At 44.5% G+C, this 21,083-nt stretch overlaps 1 protein-coding gene across 4 annotated transcripts in view; it reads left to right on the top strand.

The window, feature by feature from the left end:
- The first annotated feature begins 6,594 nt into the window (after positions 1-6,594).
- The window catches only part of LOC139374710 (mineralocorticoid receptor-like), a 99,029-nt gene continuing 84,540 nt past the window's right edge, over positions 6,595-21,083 (top strand). Inside the window, exons 1-2 of one of the 4 annotated variants that reach the window (XM_071115817.1) lie at positions 6,595-7,056; positions 8,972-10,918. In XM_071115817.1, the coding sequence (XP_070971918.1) occupies positions 8,991-10,918 (1,928 nt within the window). In that variant the 5' untranslated portion in view covers positions 6,595-7,056; positions 8,972-8,990. Of the gene's footprint in view, positions 7,085-8,971; positions 10,919-21,083 lie in introns of all 4 variants that reach the window. The other 3 variants (XM_071115815.1, XM_071115818.1, XM_071115816.1) reach the window with 3 other exon arrangements.

Genomic DNA, 21,083 nt, shown 5'->3' with positions numbered 1-21,083 from the left:
CTTTATGGACTAGCTAGAGAGTTAGAACCCCACTGTGAAGACAATACTGTGTGTGCTGTACATGTGAATGTGTGTGTGTGCATGTACTACGCCCCATATGCATTATGGTGTGACGCCGCAATGCATCATGGACGTGTTAACTAAAGTCGGACACACACAGTGAGACCAGGTTGCTTATCCAATATGCTCCTGGCACGGCCGAGGATCCAACTCATTTACTAAAGAAATTGTTTAAGGTGGCAAACGGACAGAGGCTGTCATTAGAGACGTATCGTTGTGTCTTGTGTGTTCCCCAAATGAGTCACTGTGTCCAAACAAACAACCTTATTGAAACCTACACCCATGGGCCTGTTAGCCCACTGAAACGTAAGACACACATAGCATCGACGACGGATACAAAACGTGCCACACACAGGCAAGGCTGTAGAAGAACACTGCTTAAATTGGTGAAAGTGGGTACTGGCCTGTACACTTGACCAGTGGCGTGGGTTTATCACAATCCAACCGCTTGACAGCTAAATATATTCACTGAGCTAAATAAAGAAGATGAGGTTGAGGAATAGCGTCATTAGACAAAATAAACTGTGTCATTAGACAAATTAAAGACACAATAATATAGGGAAGAAATGGCTTAAAGTTGTGTGTTTTTTTTTATTGTACTCAATACAACTGGTGACTGGTAGTGTCCCGAAAAAAATCTCTTTACTATTGCTGGAATTGAACATTAGCCAGTCTATGGCTGAAAAGAAAAATGACACTACCGACATTCAAGAATGGGACTTTAACAAAACGGGGGATGTCGGGTTGGCAGTTGGCTGATTAGAACTAACACCATAATTACTACATACAGTGGGGACAGTAACTTCTGCTGTTGCGGAAGTGTTTTGTTTTGGAGTTAACATGCTCCAATTCACCTGTCCCCATGAGGCACCCTGTACCTCTCCCTCTCATGATCACATCGCTGCTGCTGCTCGAGTAATCTGCCGTACCGTCTACCGTACCGCCTGACTCCGATCACTGGAGCGGATGATGCCTCTAATCATAGTTATCATTCAACCAAGAGGACTAACTGTCACTACAGATGTTGGATGTTCATTTGATCACCCTGTTGCTGGAGAACTTGTCACGTCCTGACCTTAGTTCCTTTGTTATGTTTCTTGTTTAGGTTGGTCAGGGCGCGAGTTGGGGTGGGCATTCTATGTGTTGTTCTAGTTTTGGTTTTCTATGTGTTTGGCCTGGTATGGTTCTCAATCAGAGGCAGCTGTCAATCGTTGTCTCTGATTGAGAACCATATTTAGGTAGCCTGTTTTTCCCACTTGATTTGTGGGTAGTTGTTTTCTGTTTAGTGTATGCCACCTTACAGAACTGTTTCGGTTCATTTGCCGTTGTTATTTTGTTTAGTGTTCTCTGTTTAATAAATATGAACATGGACACCTACCACGCTGCATATTGGTCCGATCTCTCCTACTCCTCCTCAGACGAGGACGACGAACGTTACAGAACTACCCACCACCAAAGGACCAAGCAGCTTGGTAACGGGCAGCAGTAGCAGCAGCCAAAATCGCAAGACTCCTGGACATGGGAGGAGATTTTGGACGGCAAGGGACCCTGGGCACAGGCTGAGGAATATCGCCGCCCCAAGGATGAGCTGGAGGCAGCGAAAGCCGAGAGGCGGTGGTATGAGGAGGCAGCAAGGCAGCGCGGCTGGAAGCCCGAGAGGCAGCCCCAAAAATGTCTTGCGAGGGGGCACACGAGGGGTGTGGCTAAGTCAAGTAGGAGACCTGAGCCAACTCCCCGTGCTTATCGTGGAGAGAGAGGGACCTGGCAGGCACCGTGTTATGCCGTGAGTCGCACGGTGTCCCCGGTGCGCATGCATAGCCCGGTGCGGTACATAGCAGCGCCTCGTATCGGCCGGGCTAGGTTGGGCATCGAGCAAGGTGCCATGAAGCCGGCTCAGCGCATCTGGTCGACAATACATCAGGTTTAGTGGCTGAAGAAAGTGAGATCCCAGAAACTATGTAAAATCTTGATAGATCAGAAATTAAATACAGTAAATGCATTGATTTGTACCAGTGAAGTCCTTATAGTGTCACGCCCTGGCCATAGAGAGGCTTTTATTCTCTATTTTGGTTAGGCCAGAGTGTGACTAGGGTGGGCATTCTAGTTTCTTTATTTATTTGTGTTTGGCCAGGTGTGGTTCTCAATCAGAGGCAGCTGTCTATCGTTGTCTCTGATTGAGAACCATACTTAGGTAGCCCTTGTTTCCACCTGTCTTTGTGGGAAGTTGACTTTGTTGATGGCACATAGCCTTGAGCGTCATGGTTTGTTTTTGTAGTGTTTATTGTTTTGTTCGGCGTCATTTTCCAAATAAAGAGAAAATGTACGCTCACCACCCTGCACCTTGGTCCTCTTCTTTTAACGGCCGTGACATATAGTGAAAGTTCGCCAAAGACTTTAAAGGTCATGTATCATAATAAAAAATGTAAAAACTATAATAAGAAACACACTTTTTTGGGAGGGGGTTGCCATCTACAAGTGGTGTATATTCCATTTTTGGAGGCAAAATTTAATTACAACCTGGCCTTTAAAGATCCATACCCTAGAGAGAAGACAAGCCCAGGTAAATGATTTAACCCATCACGAAACAGACATGTTTATGATCTTGTCTGTACCTATAGCAGGCAGGGATTGATTGGCGGCCATTTTGTGAGATAAATGAGGAAGAGCTGCCTGGCTGCCAGAGCGGAGGCGGGAAACTGTGGTGGTTATCTCCTCCTTGGGAACAAATTTCCTGCTCTTTTAAGCAGGTTCCCAACCATGCAGGATTAACAGCCAGCAGAGCAAACCAGGGCAAGGCAATGCTGCAGGTTGGGCTCTGTCTGTCTCTCAACACTGTCTGCTGGTAGATGTACTGTAGGTAGCTTCACCTTGGTCATGGCCCTCAAATGAACCTGTAAATACCGTAGATAAGTGCTCTCTCTCGCTCTACCAGTGAAGGCTGGTAGGAGGAGCTATATATGAGGACGGCTCATTGTAATGGCTGGAATGGAATAAATGGAACGGTATCAAACACATAACACAAATGGAAACCACGTTTGACTCAGGTCCATTTATTCCATTCCAGCCATTACAATGAGGCTGTCCTCCTATAGCTTCTCCCACCAGCCTCCACTGCTCTCCACTGACTCCCAGCTGCCGATTCTCTTATTTGGGTTATGTCTGGCTCAGGGGAAACTGAACTGGGATCACGGTATACTGAATTCAGCCCACTGGTTATAACTGTAGGGTTATGTCTGGCTCAGGGGAAACTGAACTGGGATCAGGGGATACTGAATTCAGCCCACTGGGTACAACTGTTTTTGTTCCAGCCCAATACCTACAAAAATAATATACAAAAGTGAGAATGTTATCACAAAGATTCAAACATGTCACACCATCATGACAACTTTATCTTGACTGTACGTACATACCCCAACCAGAAGCCATAGATTACAGGCAACATCCACACTAAGCTAAAGGGTAGAGCTGCCGCTTCCAAGGAGCGGGACTCTAACCCAGAAGCTTATATGAACTCTCACTATCCCAAACAGGCAAAGCATCAATACAGCACTAAGACTGAATCGTACTACACCAGCTCCGACACTCGTCGGATGTGGCAGGACTTGCAAACTATAACATACTACAAAGGGAAATACAGCCGCGAGCTGCCCAGTGACACAAGCCTACCAGACGAGATAAATTACTTTTTTGCTCACTGCGAGGCAAGTAACACTGAAACATGCATGAGAGCATCAGCTGTTCCGGACGACTGCATGATCACACTCTCAGTAGCTGATGTGAGTAAGACAGGTCAACATTCACAAGGCCGCAGGGCCAGACGGATTACCAGGACATGTACTCCGAGCATGCGCTGACCAACTGGCAAGTGTCTTCACTGACATTTTCAACCTGTCCCTGGCTGAGTCTGTAATACCAACATGTTTCAAGCAGACCACCATAGTGCCTGTGCCCAAGAACACTAAGGTAACCTGCCTAAATAACTACCGACCAGTAGCACTCACGTCTGTAGCCATGAAGTGCTTTGAAAGGCTATTAACACCATTATCCCCCCCTTCCTCTCCTCATACCGTACCAACATACCCACAGATGATGCAATCTCTATTGCACTCCACACTGCCCTTTCCCACCTGGACAAAAGGAACACCTATGTGAGAATACTATTCATTGACTACAAAACAGCGCTCAACACCATAGTGCCCTAAAAGCTCATCATTAATAAGCTTAGGACCCTGGGGCTAAACACCTCCCTCTGCAACTGGATCCTGGACATCCTGATGGGCCGCCTCCAGGTGATAAGGGTATGTAACAACACATCCCCCACGCCGATCCTCAACACAGGGCCCCCTCAGGGGTGTGTGCTCAGTCCCCTCCTGTACTCCCTGTTCACTCATGACTGCAGGCCAGGCATGACTCCAACACAGTCATTAAGTTTGCCGATGACACAACAGTGGTAGGCCTGATCCCTGACAACAATGAGACAGCCTATAGGGAGGAGGTCAGAGACCTGGCCGTGTGGTGCCAGGACAACAACCTCTCCCTCAACGTGATCAAGACAAAGGAGATGATTGTGAACTACAGGAAAAGGAGGCCCGAGCACACCCCCATTCTCATCGACGGGGCTGTAGCGGAGCAGGTCGAGCGCTTCAAGTTCCCTGTTGTTAACATCACCAACAAACTATCATGGTTCAAACACACAGTTGTGAAGAGGGCACGACAAAAACTATTCCCATTCAGGAGACTGAAAAGACTTGGCATGGGTCCTCAGATCCTCAAAAGATTATACAGCTGCACCGTCGAGAGCCCTGGTTGCATCACTGCCTGGTATGGCAACTGCTCGGCCACCGACCGCATGGCACTACAGAAGGTAGTGCTTACGGCCCAGTACATCACTGGGGCCAAGCTTCCTGCCATCCAGGACCTCTATACCAGGCGGTGTCAAAGGAAGGCTTAAGAATGTAAAAGACTCTTGCCGCCCTAGTCATAGACTGTTCTCTCTGTTACCACAAGGGCAAAGCAGTACCGAAGCGCCAAGTCTAGGTCCAAAAGACTTCTTAACAGCTTCTACCTTCAAGCCATAAGATTCCTGAACAGCTAATCAAATGGCTACCCAGACTATTTGCATTGCACCCCCCCCCCCCACCCCTTTTACGCCGCTGCTACTCTCTGTTTACTATCTATGCAGAGTCACTTTAACTCTACCTACATGTACATATTACCTCAAATACCTCGACTAACCGGTGACCCCGCACATTGACTCTGTACCGGTACCCCCTGTATGTAGCCTCGCTATTTTTATTTTACTGCTGCTCTTTAATTATTTGTTACTGTTCTTTTTTTCTTTTTTACTGAACACTTATTTTTTCTTAAAACTGTACTGTTGGTTAAGGGCTTGTAAGTAAGCATTTCACTGTAAGGTCTACACTTCTTGTATTCCCGCGCATGTGACAAATACAATTTGATTTGATACGATTTGGAGTGCCAGATCAGAAACTGAAATATAGCGCCATCCTGTGGACACAATTTCTCCAGTCATAACATGTTGCAATACTGTACTAAAACTGAGAGCTCCACTGTATCGCATATAGGCTATAAAGCCGAGAGAAATCACTGAATTCACCTCTATGACTTAGTGACGTGTCCAGTGTGCTGGTATTTATATATTATGGGTTATTAGTCACTCCTATCTAAGATCAAAGGATGTAGTCAGAGGAAAAGCACCAACATCCTGTTTTGATTTCACTCTGCTAACACTACACAGCAGAATGTTTTTTTTTATCATCTGAACAAGACTTGTGTATTATCATGTATTATGCCCACTACATATCATCATTAAGGCTAATTTGATGCTTATTTATGATTCATAGGCACTAAACCCTGACTGTTGTTGATGGTTTTATCTTCATAACCTATCTCTGACTAAGAAAGGTTGATAGATTATCCAGCCAGTTCCTGCCAAGGGGGAAGATGTAACAGTCTCATTAGACCTATGCCCTATATGTCAGACAGTTATTAACATATATCCACGTCAGGGTCTGTGGGTGTTTTTGTCTAGTACTCAAACAACAAGTTGGCATACAGTTAGTATAACCTCACACCAGCCCATTATTACAGATACATGTGCAAAATGTGAGCCTAGCAAAGCACAGTGCCATTGTCAAAGAGCAATACTGAGATTTCAAAGTGGTAAACGATGCATACTATGCATAATATACCTGTTTTTTGCAACATGAATAGGCCTAATGTGTATTTTATTCATGTTGAATTTAGGCCTATTAGTAAATGTCGTATTTATAGCCTACTGCAATGTATTATTCTGTTCTACACTATCTAAAAAAAAAAAAGACAGCTGTCATGTTTATTTCATCTCGTTCAACGCTCTTGAGAAGGGTCTCCTCCTATCCAAAAAGCATTTTGAGTATTAAGTATTAAAACGGAGAAACTCAACCATACTTCAAATGTGAAGGTGCGACCGAACGCACTCCCCTCCCTCCCCTCTCCCCTCCACTCTCCCTCTCTCGTCCCCGCCACCCCTTCAGAGTTTGTATTGCACTCGCTACAGAAGGAGGGTTCATGTGCACAGAATGACGTCGCACTGCAAGTCTGTCTGACTCCTTCGCTGTTTTTATCAGTCATTCTATCGAAGGGCTAGAAAATCATAAATCTGCGGAATTATGGTCCGAATGTGAGAATACCTGATGCGACCGATCTATATGTCGCTCTCGATCGGTGTGTCCAAGCAGCGTCTTGATGTTGAGGATTACGAGTGATATAGGCTACGCAGCTCAGCAGAGTTCTAGCCTACTGTTCTGTGCGTTGAGCTGTCAGAACTGAAACTAGTGGATGTATGACAAGAGAAAATGCAGAATAGCTGATGAGGGGGATATTGTAAAGAAGAAGAAATAAGGTACAGGCTTGGTTTCGTGTCTTTATTCTCTCTTCTGGATTATTGCCGCCCAGCAACACCGCCACTTGACAAATCTGAATGTCGTAATTAAGGTAAGGGCGCCGAATGATATAGCTCGAGGTAGGTAAACGTCTTGTGGTTATTATAATACTTAGATTAATATGTCAACTCCCTAAACAAAATGTACATCACTTTAATTGTCACCTGAATTATCCCCAGGAAATCTTTAACTTTGAACTATGTCCTGGGGGACCGCTCAGGCAGATTGTGACCTACAGTATAGGCTATACATACAATTAAAGGCTGCCCTCTTTCTCTCTAAACAATAAAAATAGCTTAATAATAATAACAATAATTTGACTTATTTGCGCCCAGCAAGCTATTGGCGCATTTATTTATTATGGAATCTAAACTTAAAATCAGTTGTTTATGACTTTTCAAAGATCAGTTAATAACAACTTGAACTTTGTCTCCAGCGACATTTCCATCAGATAATCATTCTTTACAATAAGAAATAATGGATAAGAGTACGGCTTGCTCTGCTGTCATTGCAGAGCTGCGATGTCTGAAATGACCTGCATTCTAACTATTAATGCACTTTTGAAATAGTTTTGCTCACTCTTCGATCAGTTGCAAATCAATGTCAAAACTGTGATGTTCATTTTGGTAGATCAGATTGCCCCCCAAAATATTGCATAGCCTTCATCTGTCGTGACAACCTGGCATGTAGCCTACCTGTTTTTGTAGTTTGTGCGTCGACAACTATCCTATCTCATAAGCGTTCTCATTTAGTATAGCCTAACCCGTAATTAGGTCACATCAATCAAAATATCAGTGTTTTTCTTTAGTCCTTCTCTTTGACAGTAGGCTACAACATAAGTTTACCAGAGTATACATTTAGGAACAACAACATTACATTACGCATAATATAAAGGGCTAAATGTGATAGCATGGGTCAATATTGCGCATTGAATTATTCTCGAAAGTTGTTATATGTTTTCCAGAAGACGCTCAAAGATAGATACCATTTTCAAGTTATGTCGCAGCTATGTTGTGTCTGAAAAAACAATAAGGGATACACAGAATATTCGGACCAATCCGTGAATGGCGTGATGAAAGTTTATGTGACGCTGGGTCTGTCTCTATCCAATGGAAGTGCCCAAGAGGAGGAAATGGACACTATAAAACCACGTCATGTATTTATTTTTATTTTTTATCAAACTGTACTGATTTGGCGATTTAATAGTACAGTTAGTGCAATTACTCCTGCAAACCAGAAGTTATCATGTCATACATCTAAAGAAATGCATTATAATAAGGAACTTGTTATGTATGATACGGTGTGATCGGGAATTGAGTCGTATTATTATTGCTCAGACATGACAACACACAATCTAATCAATTTACTAATCGTTCCATGACCCCCCCCCCCCCCCAGATATATTCTCAGGTCTCCAAACATGACTTAGGCTGTCCCAAATGACCCCCTATTCCCCCATAAGGCTCTGGTCAAAAGTAGTGCACTTTAAAGGGAATAGGGTGCCATTTGGGACACCGTGCCTTAGACAAAGTTCCCCTATATAACAATTTCAGGGATTCTTAGTTTAAAATCCAAAGCAAATAAACAGTTAACTAAGTGAGGAGGAATGTCTAAATGATTTTCCAGAAATTACTGACTTGATTGGCAGAGAAAATGCTTGCTGATTTAAAAGGATACTTCACTTCGATACAGGCGATGTTTGGCAAAATTTTCCCGCTATAAAACACACTTAAGTCAATCTTAATGAAATCGCCACCCATTAAATAAATACTTTACACTGTTCATGATTTAATAAATATTTGTGTTAAATTACAGTTTTTATATTCAGTAGTATGCTCTCAGCTTCGGCAATGTGAGATTCCAGCGGCTTTTGCATGATATGTGAATAATGCATAAAAAATACCCTACCACTTTGAATTCATATTTAAACAGCATTTATCACATTAATGTATTCCTTCAACCTGCAGGTAAATCAATGACCCAACGATGGAGACCAAAAGATACCCAAGTTTCTTCGAAGGATCCACGGACACAGAGAAGAACAGATGGTCCCATGTCCCCAGCAGTGCCATGGACTACTGCTGCAGTGGAGCCGAGGAGGCCGACAGCCTGAACCTGAACAGCAACAGTGATGTCCTGATGGACATAGTCAATGTCAGCTGCTCCCCCAGCAGCAACACAGCCGACAGCAAGGAGAGTAACAATAACAACGAAGAGAAGAAGAAGCCAGAGCAGCAGCCTACTCTCAAACTGACCCAGAACCAACACCAGCCTTTTGTTCTCCCCCTCTTTAACAGTTCCCTCCATGGGAGGAAGCCAGAGATGATGGACTCCAAGGAGCTGTCTAAAACTGTGGCTGAGTCCATGGGCTTGTATATGAACGTGGCCAGGGAGGCCACAGACTTTGGCGGCTTCGGCCAACAGGGGGGTCATTGTAGTCCGGGGAAGATGTACCCAGCGGGAGTTTGCGGGCGCCCTTGTCTTGAGGACAGCCAGTGTGCTGCGTCCGGGGGGAGCCCCAAGTTGAAGTCCCCTTCTACTGGGTTCCCGAAGCAGCCTAGCTCCACCCCAGGGGATTGCTGCTCATCTGGAACCCCAGCAGGGTCAGCCGTCTTGGGCTTGTCTCTGTCCTGCAGCCCCCAGACACCCAGCTCCATCTCCAGCCCCGGGGGCAGCAACAACCTAGTTTCGTCCACCACCAGCCCCACCTGCTTTGGGGGGCCGTTCGCCTGTACGACCATCAGTAACCCTGTCAACCAGCATAACGCTGCCGGACCAGCTCTGGCCCACAACCACGTCCACAGGAGGAACTCTGCCACCTGCAGCCCGGCAGGCTCCAGCACGGTGGGATCGCCTCCGCTCACCAGCCCCCTCAACGTGATGCGCTCGCCCATCTCCAGCCCTCAAAGCATGAGCAGCGTGCTCTCCCCACCGTCATGCAGCACCTCTACCAACATGAGGTCATCGTCTGTCTCCAGCCCCACTGGCAGCACCAACAACATGAGGGCTTCATTGTCTATCTCCAGTCCGACCACCGGGGGCCCCATGGCAATGTCCTCGAGCCCCAGGAACCCCTCTGGAGGTGGGGGTGGGTTTGCTGTGTCCAGCCCTGCTAGTGAACTGGGCCTGGTCCAGAATGACTCCAACAGTCCCGAGGGACGAAGAGACCAGCAGGACTTCAAGGAGTTTGAGTTCCCCAAGGTGGAGAGCGTGGACGGGGAGATGTTCAACGTAGGCCTGGACCACATGGGTATGGTGAAGTTCATCAAGAATGAACCCGACACGGACTATAGGAGCATGTGTCTGGGTAATGGTAGCAACAACACAAAGTGTAACCAGGCCACCGGCTGCCCCGGCAATGGCTCACCTTTCATCACACAGGTAAAAAGTGAGCCAAACAAAGATGGCGGCGGATGCATGAATCCTCAGTGCTACACTGAGCAGCAGCAGCAACACTCTATGGGTCTCTTCCAGTCAGGTCCGTCCGAGATTACCTACTTGTCTCTGAGGGACAACATTGACGAATACAGTCTCTCTGGGATCTTGGGACCTCCGGGCACGGAGATGAATGGCAGTTACGAAGCCGGCGTGTTCCCCCACAACCTCCTGTCTAAAGTTAAACAAGAGAACAACGATGGCAGCTACTACCAAGAAAACAACAACAACGTTGTGCCCACCTCGGCCATTGTGGGTGTTAATTCAGGCGGACACTCGTTTCACTACCAGATCGGAGCGCAGGGGACAATGTCTTTCTCACGGCACGACCCAAGGGATCACGGGACGAACCCCTTGTTGAATCTAATTTCGCCTGTTACCGCGTTAATGGAGTCGTGGAAATCTCGGCCCGGCATGTCGCAGGGTCCAAGAGGAGAGGGCTATCCAGGTCACGGCTGCATGCCAGACAGCATGTCAAGGTAAGAAAGAAATCCATGTATGGACAAAAAACAAACTGCATTGTGGGTACTGTAGTGTTGCTGCATAACTCCAGGACAGTAAGAGCGGCTGGCTGGCTCAGAAATGTTTGTTACTTTCAATATAGAAAAGTTGAAGGAGAAAACAAACTTTTTTGTTGTGGGAATTGTGGGATTGTAGTGCTGCTGCACAACTCCAGTACAGTAAGAGTGTTGGCTCAGAAACTGTTGTTACTTTAGACTTGTTACTTTATGTTACTTTAGACTTGTTATAAGACGTGATGGATTGTCCACAGCATCTGCACAAAGCACACCCAGTGGTATAATCCAAGGGCTCTCATGTGCAGAGAGATGCTCCCTGCTATATAGCTTTCGGGTGGAACTGAGTCCGTTTACTACAGTGTGACAGGATGAATGAAGGGGACAGTGTGTCTGACTTAAAGACCATGTTGCTCAGGACCGAGGGGTTAAAGAAGGGCGTTTGCTCTGAGTCGGGGACTACCAAAATACTAATAACAACAAGGCTTGGGAAAGGGAAAAGCAGCGGGATGTTGGCTTGGCTGGGAGAACAGGAACTAAGGGATGGGGTCCAGCATGAGATAGCAACATCGCAACATACACTGCTGCCCTGGCCCTATTCTCTACTGTATCTAACAGAGGCTAAAGTTTGTTCTCTTATCAGAGCTATGTGTATGGACAAAAACAACATTTATTGTACTGTTATTGAGAGGTCCTGAAGGGACCTTGTGTAATGCAAATATATTTTTACGAGCCTGGGCTGGCCATTATGTGGCGACGTCATAAATTATTATGAATGATTGATCACATGCTTTTGTTGCCAGATGTAGGAAACAAACAGTCGCCTTGCAGGGCAGAGCCCCGGCCACCAAACAAAAACAAACATGCAGAAAAACGGTTTGTTTTGCACAGGCAAATACTGTATGGCAACGTCTAACTTTGACACAGTTGTTGTTCGGACAGTTTATCTGATGTCCCAGTTGAGTGTGAAGCTAAATACAGCATTATGATATTAAGATCCAGGATGAATAAAACAAAAGTATCACAGCTATGAAACCAACCAGGAAAAAATTGTCCAACTTTGTTGCAATTTCAGTATATGAAGGAGTCACATAAGGAATTCCTTCCTTGCAGAAGTAGTTTATTTGTTTAGAGTTCATTTAAAGATGTGAAGATATGATTATGGTTCTGGTATTTGGAGAGTTTGGGAGTTGTTTTTGGTGTGATATATTACTTCATTTTTTTCATTTCACAGAGGGGATGTATATTAATGGTGGTATAAAATCTGAGCTGATCACCGAAGTCGTAAACGTAGGCACGACATGGCACACTGTAAATGCCCTGCTTATTATTGCATTTTTACCAGCTCGAGTCAGTGCAGGAAGCACTAAACAAATCTGCAAATGGTATCCCCTCCTGACTTACAAAACCTTGATACTCAGATGTTTCCCAAAGAGAAATATTTTTTATTTATTTATTTCACCTTTATTTAACCAGGTAGGCTAGTTGAGAACAAGTTCTCATTTGCAACTGCGACCTGGCGAAGATAAAGCGTAGCAATTCGACACATACAACAACACATACAACAACACAGAGTTACACATGGAATAAACAAAACATACAGTCAATAATACAGTAGAACTAAAGAAAACAAAAAGTCTATATACAGTGAGTGCAAATTAGGTAAGTTAAGGAAATAAATAGGCCATGGTGGCGAAGTAATTACAATATAGCAATTAAACACTGGAATGGTAGATTGGCAGAAGATGAATGTGCAGGTAGAGATACTGGGGTGCAAAGGAGCAAAATAAATAAATAAATAAATACCAGTATGGGGATGAGGTAGGTAGATAGATGGGCTGTTTACAGATGGGCTATGTACAGGTGCAGTGATCTGTAAGCTGCTCTGACAGCTGGTGCTTAAAGCTAGTGAGGGAGATGTGAGTCTCCAGCTTCAGAGATTTTTGCAATTCGTTCCAGTCTTGGGCAGCAGAGAACTGGAAGGAAAGACGACCAAAGGAGGAATTGGCTTTGGGGGTGACCAGTGAGATATATCTGCTGGAGCGCGTGCTACGAGTGGGTGCTGCTATAGTGACCAGTGAGCTGAGATAAGGCGGGGCTTTACCTAGCAGAGACCTGTAGATAACCTGTAGCCAGTGGGTTTGGCAACGCATATGAAGCAAGGGCCAACCAACGAGAGCGTACAGGTCGCAATGGTGGGTAGTGTATGGGGCTTAGGTGACAAAACGGATGGCACTGTGATAGACTGCATCCAGTTTGTTGAGTAGAGTGTTGGAGGCTATTTTATAGATGACATCACCGAAGTCGAGGATCGGTAGGATGGTCAGTTTTACGAGGGTATGTTTGGCAGCATGAGTGAAGGATGCTTTGTTGCGATATAGGAAGCCGATTCTAGATTTTATTTTGGATTGGAGATGCTTAATGTGAGTCTGGAAGGAGAGTTTACAGTCTAACCAGACACCCAGATATTTGTAATTGTCCACGTATTCTAAGTCAGAGCCGTCCAGAGTAGTGATGCTGGACGGGCGGGCAGGTGCGGGCAGTGATCGATTGAATAGCATGCATTTAGTTTTACTTGCATTTAAGAGCAGTTGGAGGCCACGGAAGGAGAGTTGTATGGCATTGAAGCTTGTCTGTAGGTTAGTCATCACAGTGTCCAAGGAGGGGCAAGAAGAATACAGAATGGTGTCGTCTGCGTAGAGGTGGATCAGAGAATCACCAGCAGCAAGAGCAACATCATTGATGTATACAGAAAAGAGAGTCGGCCCGAGAATTGAACCCTGTGGCACACCCATAGAGACTGTCAGAGGACCGGAGAACAGTCCCTCCGATTTGACACACTGAACTCTATCAGAGAAGTAGTTGGTAAACCAGGCGAGGCAATCATTTGAGAAACCAAGGCTGTTGAGTCTGCCAATAAGAATGTTGTGATTGACAGAGTCGAAAGCCTTGGCCAGGTCGATGAATACGGCTGCACAGTAATATCTCATATCGATGGCGGTTATGATGTCGTTTAGAACCTTGAGCGTGGCTGAGGTACACCCATGACCAGCTCTGAAACCAGATTGCAAAGCGGAGAAGGTATGGTGGGATTCGAAATGGTCAGTAATCTGTTTGTATACATATGATTATTTGTGGCAATGGGGCCTGGCTTGGTATGTTTGTGTTTGTTGGTTTTCCCCAGAGACAAGCATAGAAGATTAGGCCAACTACTGCTAGGAACTAGGCTAGCACAATGGGTCAATGTGTTCCAATTTGGTTGCAACCAATGATTTATATGTACACTAGTTGACTGATAGGGGGCGCTGTGTTGAAACCACCGTGCCTCCATTTTCGCACGCACTCCCTTATGTTGTAAAAAATATTTTGGAAGCTTTAGAAATGCATTTATTAATGTCTACATTAATTTTGCCACATGTAGTATATTACAGACACCTTAATGCATAATCTTAAATTATATTATGTGAGCTAAACATTTAAAAAATGAGAAAATACATAATATATTTTTCTTTAGTATATATGTTTTAGCTTACTAATGTTACTTTCCCCACTATAGCAAAATATACTTCAATACATGTCATTTTGTCATTAAAACATTTAATTGAAATACTGTAGAATTCCAATCATTCCTATGGAGGACTGTTCCTACTGGGGGAAGTGCCAATATGGCCGACCGGTGACTTCAAAGCCTCTCAATGGCCAATACATATCAATCTAGGGTTTATATACATAATTGGTCGTAACTAATGATTTCTCTCTCTCCCCAACCACTTTATTTGAACGCACTCACAAACAGATCTAAAACAATTATCCAGTCTCACTCAAAATAGCACCAATAGCACCATCAGGCTGGTTAAAAATGGGGCAATGGAGTGACTATGTCAGCCTTTGTCCTGAGGCTGTTATGTTGGTCCAGGTCAGTCCCTGTCCCATTGACCTCCTATCGATAGACCATGCTACAATTCAGCCAGTTGTTCTGGCTGTCTGATCAGGGCTATTCTTGTCATACTTGGCTATGGAATGGTCAGTCCACTTTTGGCATTCAGGAAGTACAGTAGAGTATGTGACAGGGGGTTAGGGCATGTATTCAAAAAGTGTTTTTAGAGTAGGAGTGCTGATCTAGGGTCAGGTTATAAAATGTTCATAAAATGTTATTCATTATGAACTAAAAGTCGTAACTGATCCTAGATCAGGTGGGAATGAGTTAGATTTACATGTAATTCTGTCAGTTCGATTTCTATGGTTATATGCAAACTCATGTCATTTACTGTAACAACCCAATAAAAAAAACTATTTTCTACTGCCCTTTATGACCTAAATACTTGACTCTGCTTGTATAACCCTCTCTAACCCCCTCTTTCAAGATATCTGGCCTGGTTTGACCCCCCACTGATTTGAAGAACGCTGGCTCATGATTAACAGAAATCAATTTCTCTTTCAACAGTGAGAATGATTATCCCTAGGGTACGAGCAGCAAATGAACTCAATGGTTTTTCCTAAACGGTTGGCCCGCCCCTGGATTCATTGTGTTTTAAATCAATACTGGACACAGAGGAATAGCCGGATGTTTGATTGGCAGAGAGAGAGCTGATGTCTATGTGCAGTGGAGTGACTATACGTGTGTTTGTCTTTACACACGTGTATTGGGTGTGTGTGTGTGTGTGTGTGTGTGTGTGTGTGTGTGTGTGTGTGTGTGTGTGTGTGTGTGTGTGTGTGCGTGCGTGCGTTTGTATGTGTGTGTGCGTGCGTGCGTGCGTTTGTATGTGTGTGTGCGTGCGTGCGTGCGTGCGTGCGTTTGTATGTGTGTGTGTGTTTGTATGTGTGCGTGTGTTCCAGCTGCGCTGCCTACAGTATCTGTGGGTTTCTGTGGGATAACAAGGCAGCAAGTTCCTGCCAAATGATCTGGCCGTTACCTTGGAGACAACCTGTCTCTTCCCCTATGGTGGGAGCCAGAGCTTCAAGTGATGTTGACGGGATCACTGCCACCCTAGGCCTAATGAGATACAGCTTAGCCCCCTAATGTCAGGCAGGATGACAGTCAGAGGTGGGGCCTTGCCTGGCCGTATGGCAGAGACCCAGACACAGACACAGCACTGGAACTGCCCCTCTCTATAAAACTATACACTTAGCTCCTCACATGAGAGGTTCAATCAAACACGCACTGGGGAAAACTAGCCAGAGTCCTGCTGTTCTCAGGGAAACAACACTTCATTCCATCTACACATAGCTCATCACAAGAGGAGGGGTTCAATCAAAACTGCACTACAGAAGACCCATATCCCTGTGGTTCAGAAATATTGCTTTATTTAGTTATATTCCTGTGCTGAGGTTGCTGTTTTTATGTGATTAATCAAAGTTTTTTGGGCTCAGTTTTACTCAGTAAACAATGTATATGGTACCTATTAATTACATTTTATTAGGGTGTTTACAATCGTTCCAAGTAGCCAAGCGTTGCCGCAGTGTGATTTGGATTGACTTCCTGCCAGGATCACATAACCCCCAAAAGTCCAATTGCAGGAATTCTATGGTCCAGTTCAGCTCTGGATGGGTTAGTATTGTGCCCAGGCCAGTATTTCATCAGGAGAAAGTTACATAACCGTTAAAAACCAGCAAGTTTGACCAGCAAGTTCTGGAACTTCCTTTGATCAACTGAAGCCTTGGATGGCAGGGAGGGAGGGAGGGAGGGAGGGAGGGAAAGATTGAAACAGAGAGACAGAGAGTGAGAGAGGGAGAGAAAATAGAGAGAGAGAGAGAAAATCGAGAGACTGCTAGGTCGAAGTAGAGAGAGAAATCCCTGTGCAGTTAATATTTTTTTCAGGCTTCACTTTGGTTTCCTCTGTAAATGGGGTAATGTTTTTAATTAAAAATGACTGTTCGTCGGAGGAGTCTGGATTACTCAGAGCGAAAGCGTTTTAACTTTAATTCACAAGAGCAAAAAAAAAGAGAGAGAGAAAAAGAATCTCCTTGGCCCAGAATTATTTTCCGCCAGAGCCTAGTTTGCTTCAGTGCTTTGGGAGAAACAGGTGGCCAGCTGTATGCGGTGCAGAGATTGACATTTTGAACGCAGAGGATTTCCCCTGCTGTATTTAAATAAGATTATATTTGACTGTATGTTTTGTAGGGAATCCGATAGAAGTATTTACTGTTTAAAGCTTGTAGGGGACCCTACAGTCCCATGTACAATACAGTACTACTTTAAAGTCTATGTAAAAGCTTAAAATCTTATTTTCAGTCTAGTTTCCTTACCTCCTCAATTGAGATATACACAGCCATGATCAAATGATATGTTATCTGAACAAAATATATTACTATAAAAAAATGACCTAGTTTTTGGTGCTGGATTATTTGTGTGCTCATTCCCTAAATCTCCAAATCTCTGTGTCACCCTATTTAGAGAGTGCCCTGTTAAGCACTGACTGGGACTATGCTACAGTGTGTTGACATTTCTAGAGTTTTGTTTAAAACTCTTGAGACGCCATCCTAAATGACGAGCTACTTACAGGATAAATGCTGTCAAGCACCATTAAGTCATGAAAATGGTGTGAGTGTTTAAATCAATGTGGCCAGGGACCAAATTAAGATACAACCCAAAAGGCCCAGTACACCTGGTGTCTGGGTCTAGATCAGTACCACAAACATACAAATACAAAAAGAAAACATATTTCTCTATCATCCTCCCACTAAATGTTATGCTTATGGATAAAAGAGAGTATCGATTTAAAGTGACGCCAACGTTTATTTTTTGCACCTACTACATCTAGTCATTGTACTTCTATGGCACCAGCCTGGAGAAGAGGAGTAGAATCGAGTCAGGCGGAGGAGAGGAAGTGCCGGTTAAAAGAGAACGCTTTGCCTCTGGACCTGGGCCAAGTCCCAATGTTCTACTGGCAGGATGAAAGGGCAGACTCCTGAGAGAACGCTAATAGCCCTTTAATTGTATGTTCTTCTACTAAATTAATGAGTAGCATTGATTTGATTAATTCAGACGCGACTGGATACTAATATCTAATTAAATCCACGTCCTCGTGGTGTGGCTCGGAACGGCTAGCCCCGGTGCATTGTGGGTTGTGAGGCTGTGAGGGACGTTAGTTGCTCGTTTGGGATGTGAATGTGAGACAGGGGTGTTGGGGGTCATGTCCAAGGTGTCTTTCCCTGCCCTAGCAAGGAAGGTGTTCCTTGAGGAGGTAAAGACATTGAAGCCTGGGTCTTTGCTAATTCCACGTGGTCACATGAGAACTACTGTATGTCGGGTCCTCACCTTTGTGTTTGTGTTTGTGTGTGAGTGTGTGACTTACACACACACTATTTTATGTTGAGTGCGGTATAATGCAGGATAAAAGAGGACTTATTAAACGACAGAGCTAACAGATGGGAAGTTAGTCATAGACTGGAGATATCACAGGGGTGATATACATCAGTCATTATTATCACTACAAGGATTATGAGAGAAATGTGCTCAAAAATAATTACTTGAAGCTATGGACTAAAATAAAATAATTATTACAGTCTTATTGTCTTATGAAATAAATGTTGTATTATGACATTCAAAGACTGCCTTAGTTAAAACACTAAACATGATTCTCTTCATTAAAAGATGAGAGGAGAAAGGAAGGATATGACCTAATTAATTGATACTTATACAGCGGTAACTACTAGTTTCCTACCTCCCCGTCTTTCTCTGTTGCTGCATCTTCCCTCTCCCTCACTCTCTGACTGTACATTCCTCTCTCCCTTCCCCCCCTTTTCTCTCTCGTTCACTCTCTGACTGTCCCTCCCTCCCTCCCTCCCTCCCTCCCTCCCTCCCTCCCTCCCTCCCTCCCTCCCTCCCTCCCTCCCTCCCTCCCTCCCTCCCTCCCTCCCTCCCTCCCTCCCTCCCTCTGACTGTCCCTCCCTCCCTCCCTCCCTCCCTCCCTCCCTCCCTCCCTCCCTCCCTCCCTCCCTCCCTCCCTCCCTCCCTCCCTCTGACTGTACCTTCCTCCCTCCCTCCTTTCCCCTCTCTCTCGGACTGTACCTTCCTCCCTGTACCTCCCCCCCCCCCCCTCTCTCTCTGACTGTACCTTCCTCCCTCCCTCCGTTCCCCTCTCTCTCTTACTGTACCTCCCTCCCTCCCTGTACCTTCCTCCCTCCCTCCTTTCCCTTCTCTCCCTCTCTCTCTCTGACTGTACCTTTCTCCTTCTCCTTCTCTGCTGGGATCAGAATGCCTGTCCTCATTTCAACCTCTTCTTGAAACAGGGTTTGATGAAACTTGCCCAAATTTTCAGGGTGGGCCTTACTGTAGGCAGTAGGCACAGTGTGTGAGAGTGTGTGTGTGTGTGTGTGTGTGTGCGCTCAGACTTTATTACCTATCGCTGACATACAGAGGCTTGTCCCTGTCCGTCATTGAGCACTTTTACATACTGTATGAAGATAATGTAACTGTATACTTCCTACCACTGCAACACAAAGCAGGAGATTATTGTGACGACTGCCCAGGTTTCTATCAATAAAAGCTGTGTGAAATGGATGAGAATAGTGTCAGGCCTAGTTGATGAAAGAGTTATCAAGACACTGAGGCTCCTATCATTAATATAGACGACTGTTTATGAGCTTCCACAATGCCCCTTTAAGTTTATTCTTCATTGTTGGTGTAGGCTATGATTCATAACAGCAGAATTCGATTGTACGATTTTGATATTATGGTAACTTAATTGTGTCCAGATGGATTTTAAGGTAGCAAATGTTTGATTTCTATCGGTTTGATGGACAAGGACATAATTCACATTCATCCGAGCTATAAAAAGCAATGTGATCCATACTACATTTAGTTGAGTTTTCTTTGAGTGAGATCCATAGTACATTTAGTTTAGTTCTTTGAGTGAGATCCATACTACATTTAGTTTAGTTCTTTGAGTGAGATCCATACTACATTTAGTTTAGTTCTTTGAGTGAGATCCATACTACATTTAGTTTAGTTCTTTGAGTGAGATCCATACTACATTTAGTTTAGTTCTTTGAGTGAGATCCATACTACATTTAGTTTAGTTCTTTGAGTGAGATCCATACTACATTTTAGTTGAGTTTTCTGAGTGGATTTCCCTCCTCTCCTTCTCAGCGCATCATTGTCTTCCTCCCTGCATTCTGATCTGCTCTACTGACCAAATAAGGGCATGGCTCGATTCATCATTCATGTTTAATTGGAGTTTGTATTCAAGTTCTGAACTGCTGTGTTTACTTAGTCTAGCTAGCAGCTAGCTCATCGCTGGACATGACGGGACTCGATGTCACGCCCTGACCGTAGAGAGCCTTTTAATGTCTCTATTTGGTTTGGTCAGGGTGTGATTTGGGGTGGGCATTCTATGTTTTGTTTTCTATGATTTTGTGTTTCTATGTTTTGGCCGGGTATGGTTCTCAATCAGGGACAGCTGTCTATCGTTGTCTCTGATTGGGAACCATACTTAGGTAGCCCTTTTCCCTCCTTTCTGTGTGGGAAGTTGTCTTTGTTTGTTGGCATTATAGCGTTTAGCTTCACGGTTTGTTTGGTAGTTTTTAATTGTTTGGTTTGGGGTCTTTTTTCTAATAAACAAAGAATGTACACTTACCACGATGCGCCTTGGTCCTCTTCTTTCAACGGCCGTGACACTCGACTCACTGACATAAGCGGAAATGAATGTCATTAAGGAAAACACTTCAAAAAAATGTTAATTGTTCTGCTTCAGCAGTCCGTTAACTAGGTCAACACACACCCACGTACACATACGCTCTGTTCTCTTCAGAATATGTCTAATACATCTGAAGAAATGGCTAGCACTATGGCTATGTGATGGCATCGACCTATATTAGTAGTAGCATACTCTCACACAGAGCTTCTCTTTATATTCTAACCCAGTGTGCTCTGTGCTTTGTCGGGTCTTGAGTTGCACCCATAAAAACCCACCCCATAAAATCCCTGGTAGATTGTTATGACTCAGGCTATTGGGAGCTTGGCTTTGTCACAAAAATCATGTATGTAGCGCCCTGGGGACAGGCTCTGATAATGTAGCACCCTGGGAACAGGCTCTGATAATGTAGCACCTTTGGGACAAGCTCTGATACAGTGACCCAGCCAAGGTAAAAGGAGACTTCCAGGGGTCTGGTGACAGTCCATAGAAAA

The sequence above is a fragment of the Oncorhynchus clarkii genome, chromosome 19 (assembly GCF_045791955.1).
Source record: "Oncorhynchus clarkii lewisi isolate Uvic-CL-2024 chromosome 19, UVic_Ocla_1.0, whole genome shotgun sequence".
Classification (NCBI taxonomy): domain Eukaryota; kingdom Metazoa; phylum Chordata; class Actinopteri; order Salmoniformes; family Salmonidae; genus Oncorhynchus; species Oncorhynchus clarkii.
The sequence above is the reverse complement of the archived record's forward strand: the minus strand, read 5'-3'. Positions and strand labels throughout refer to the sequence as shown.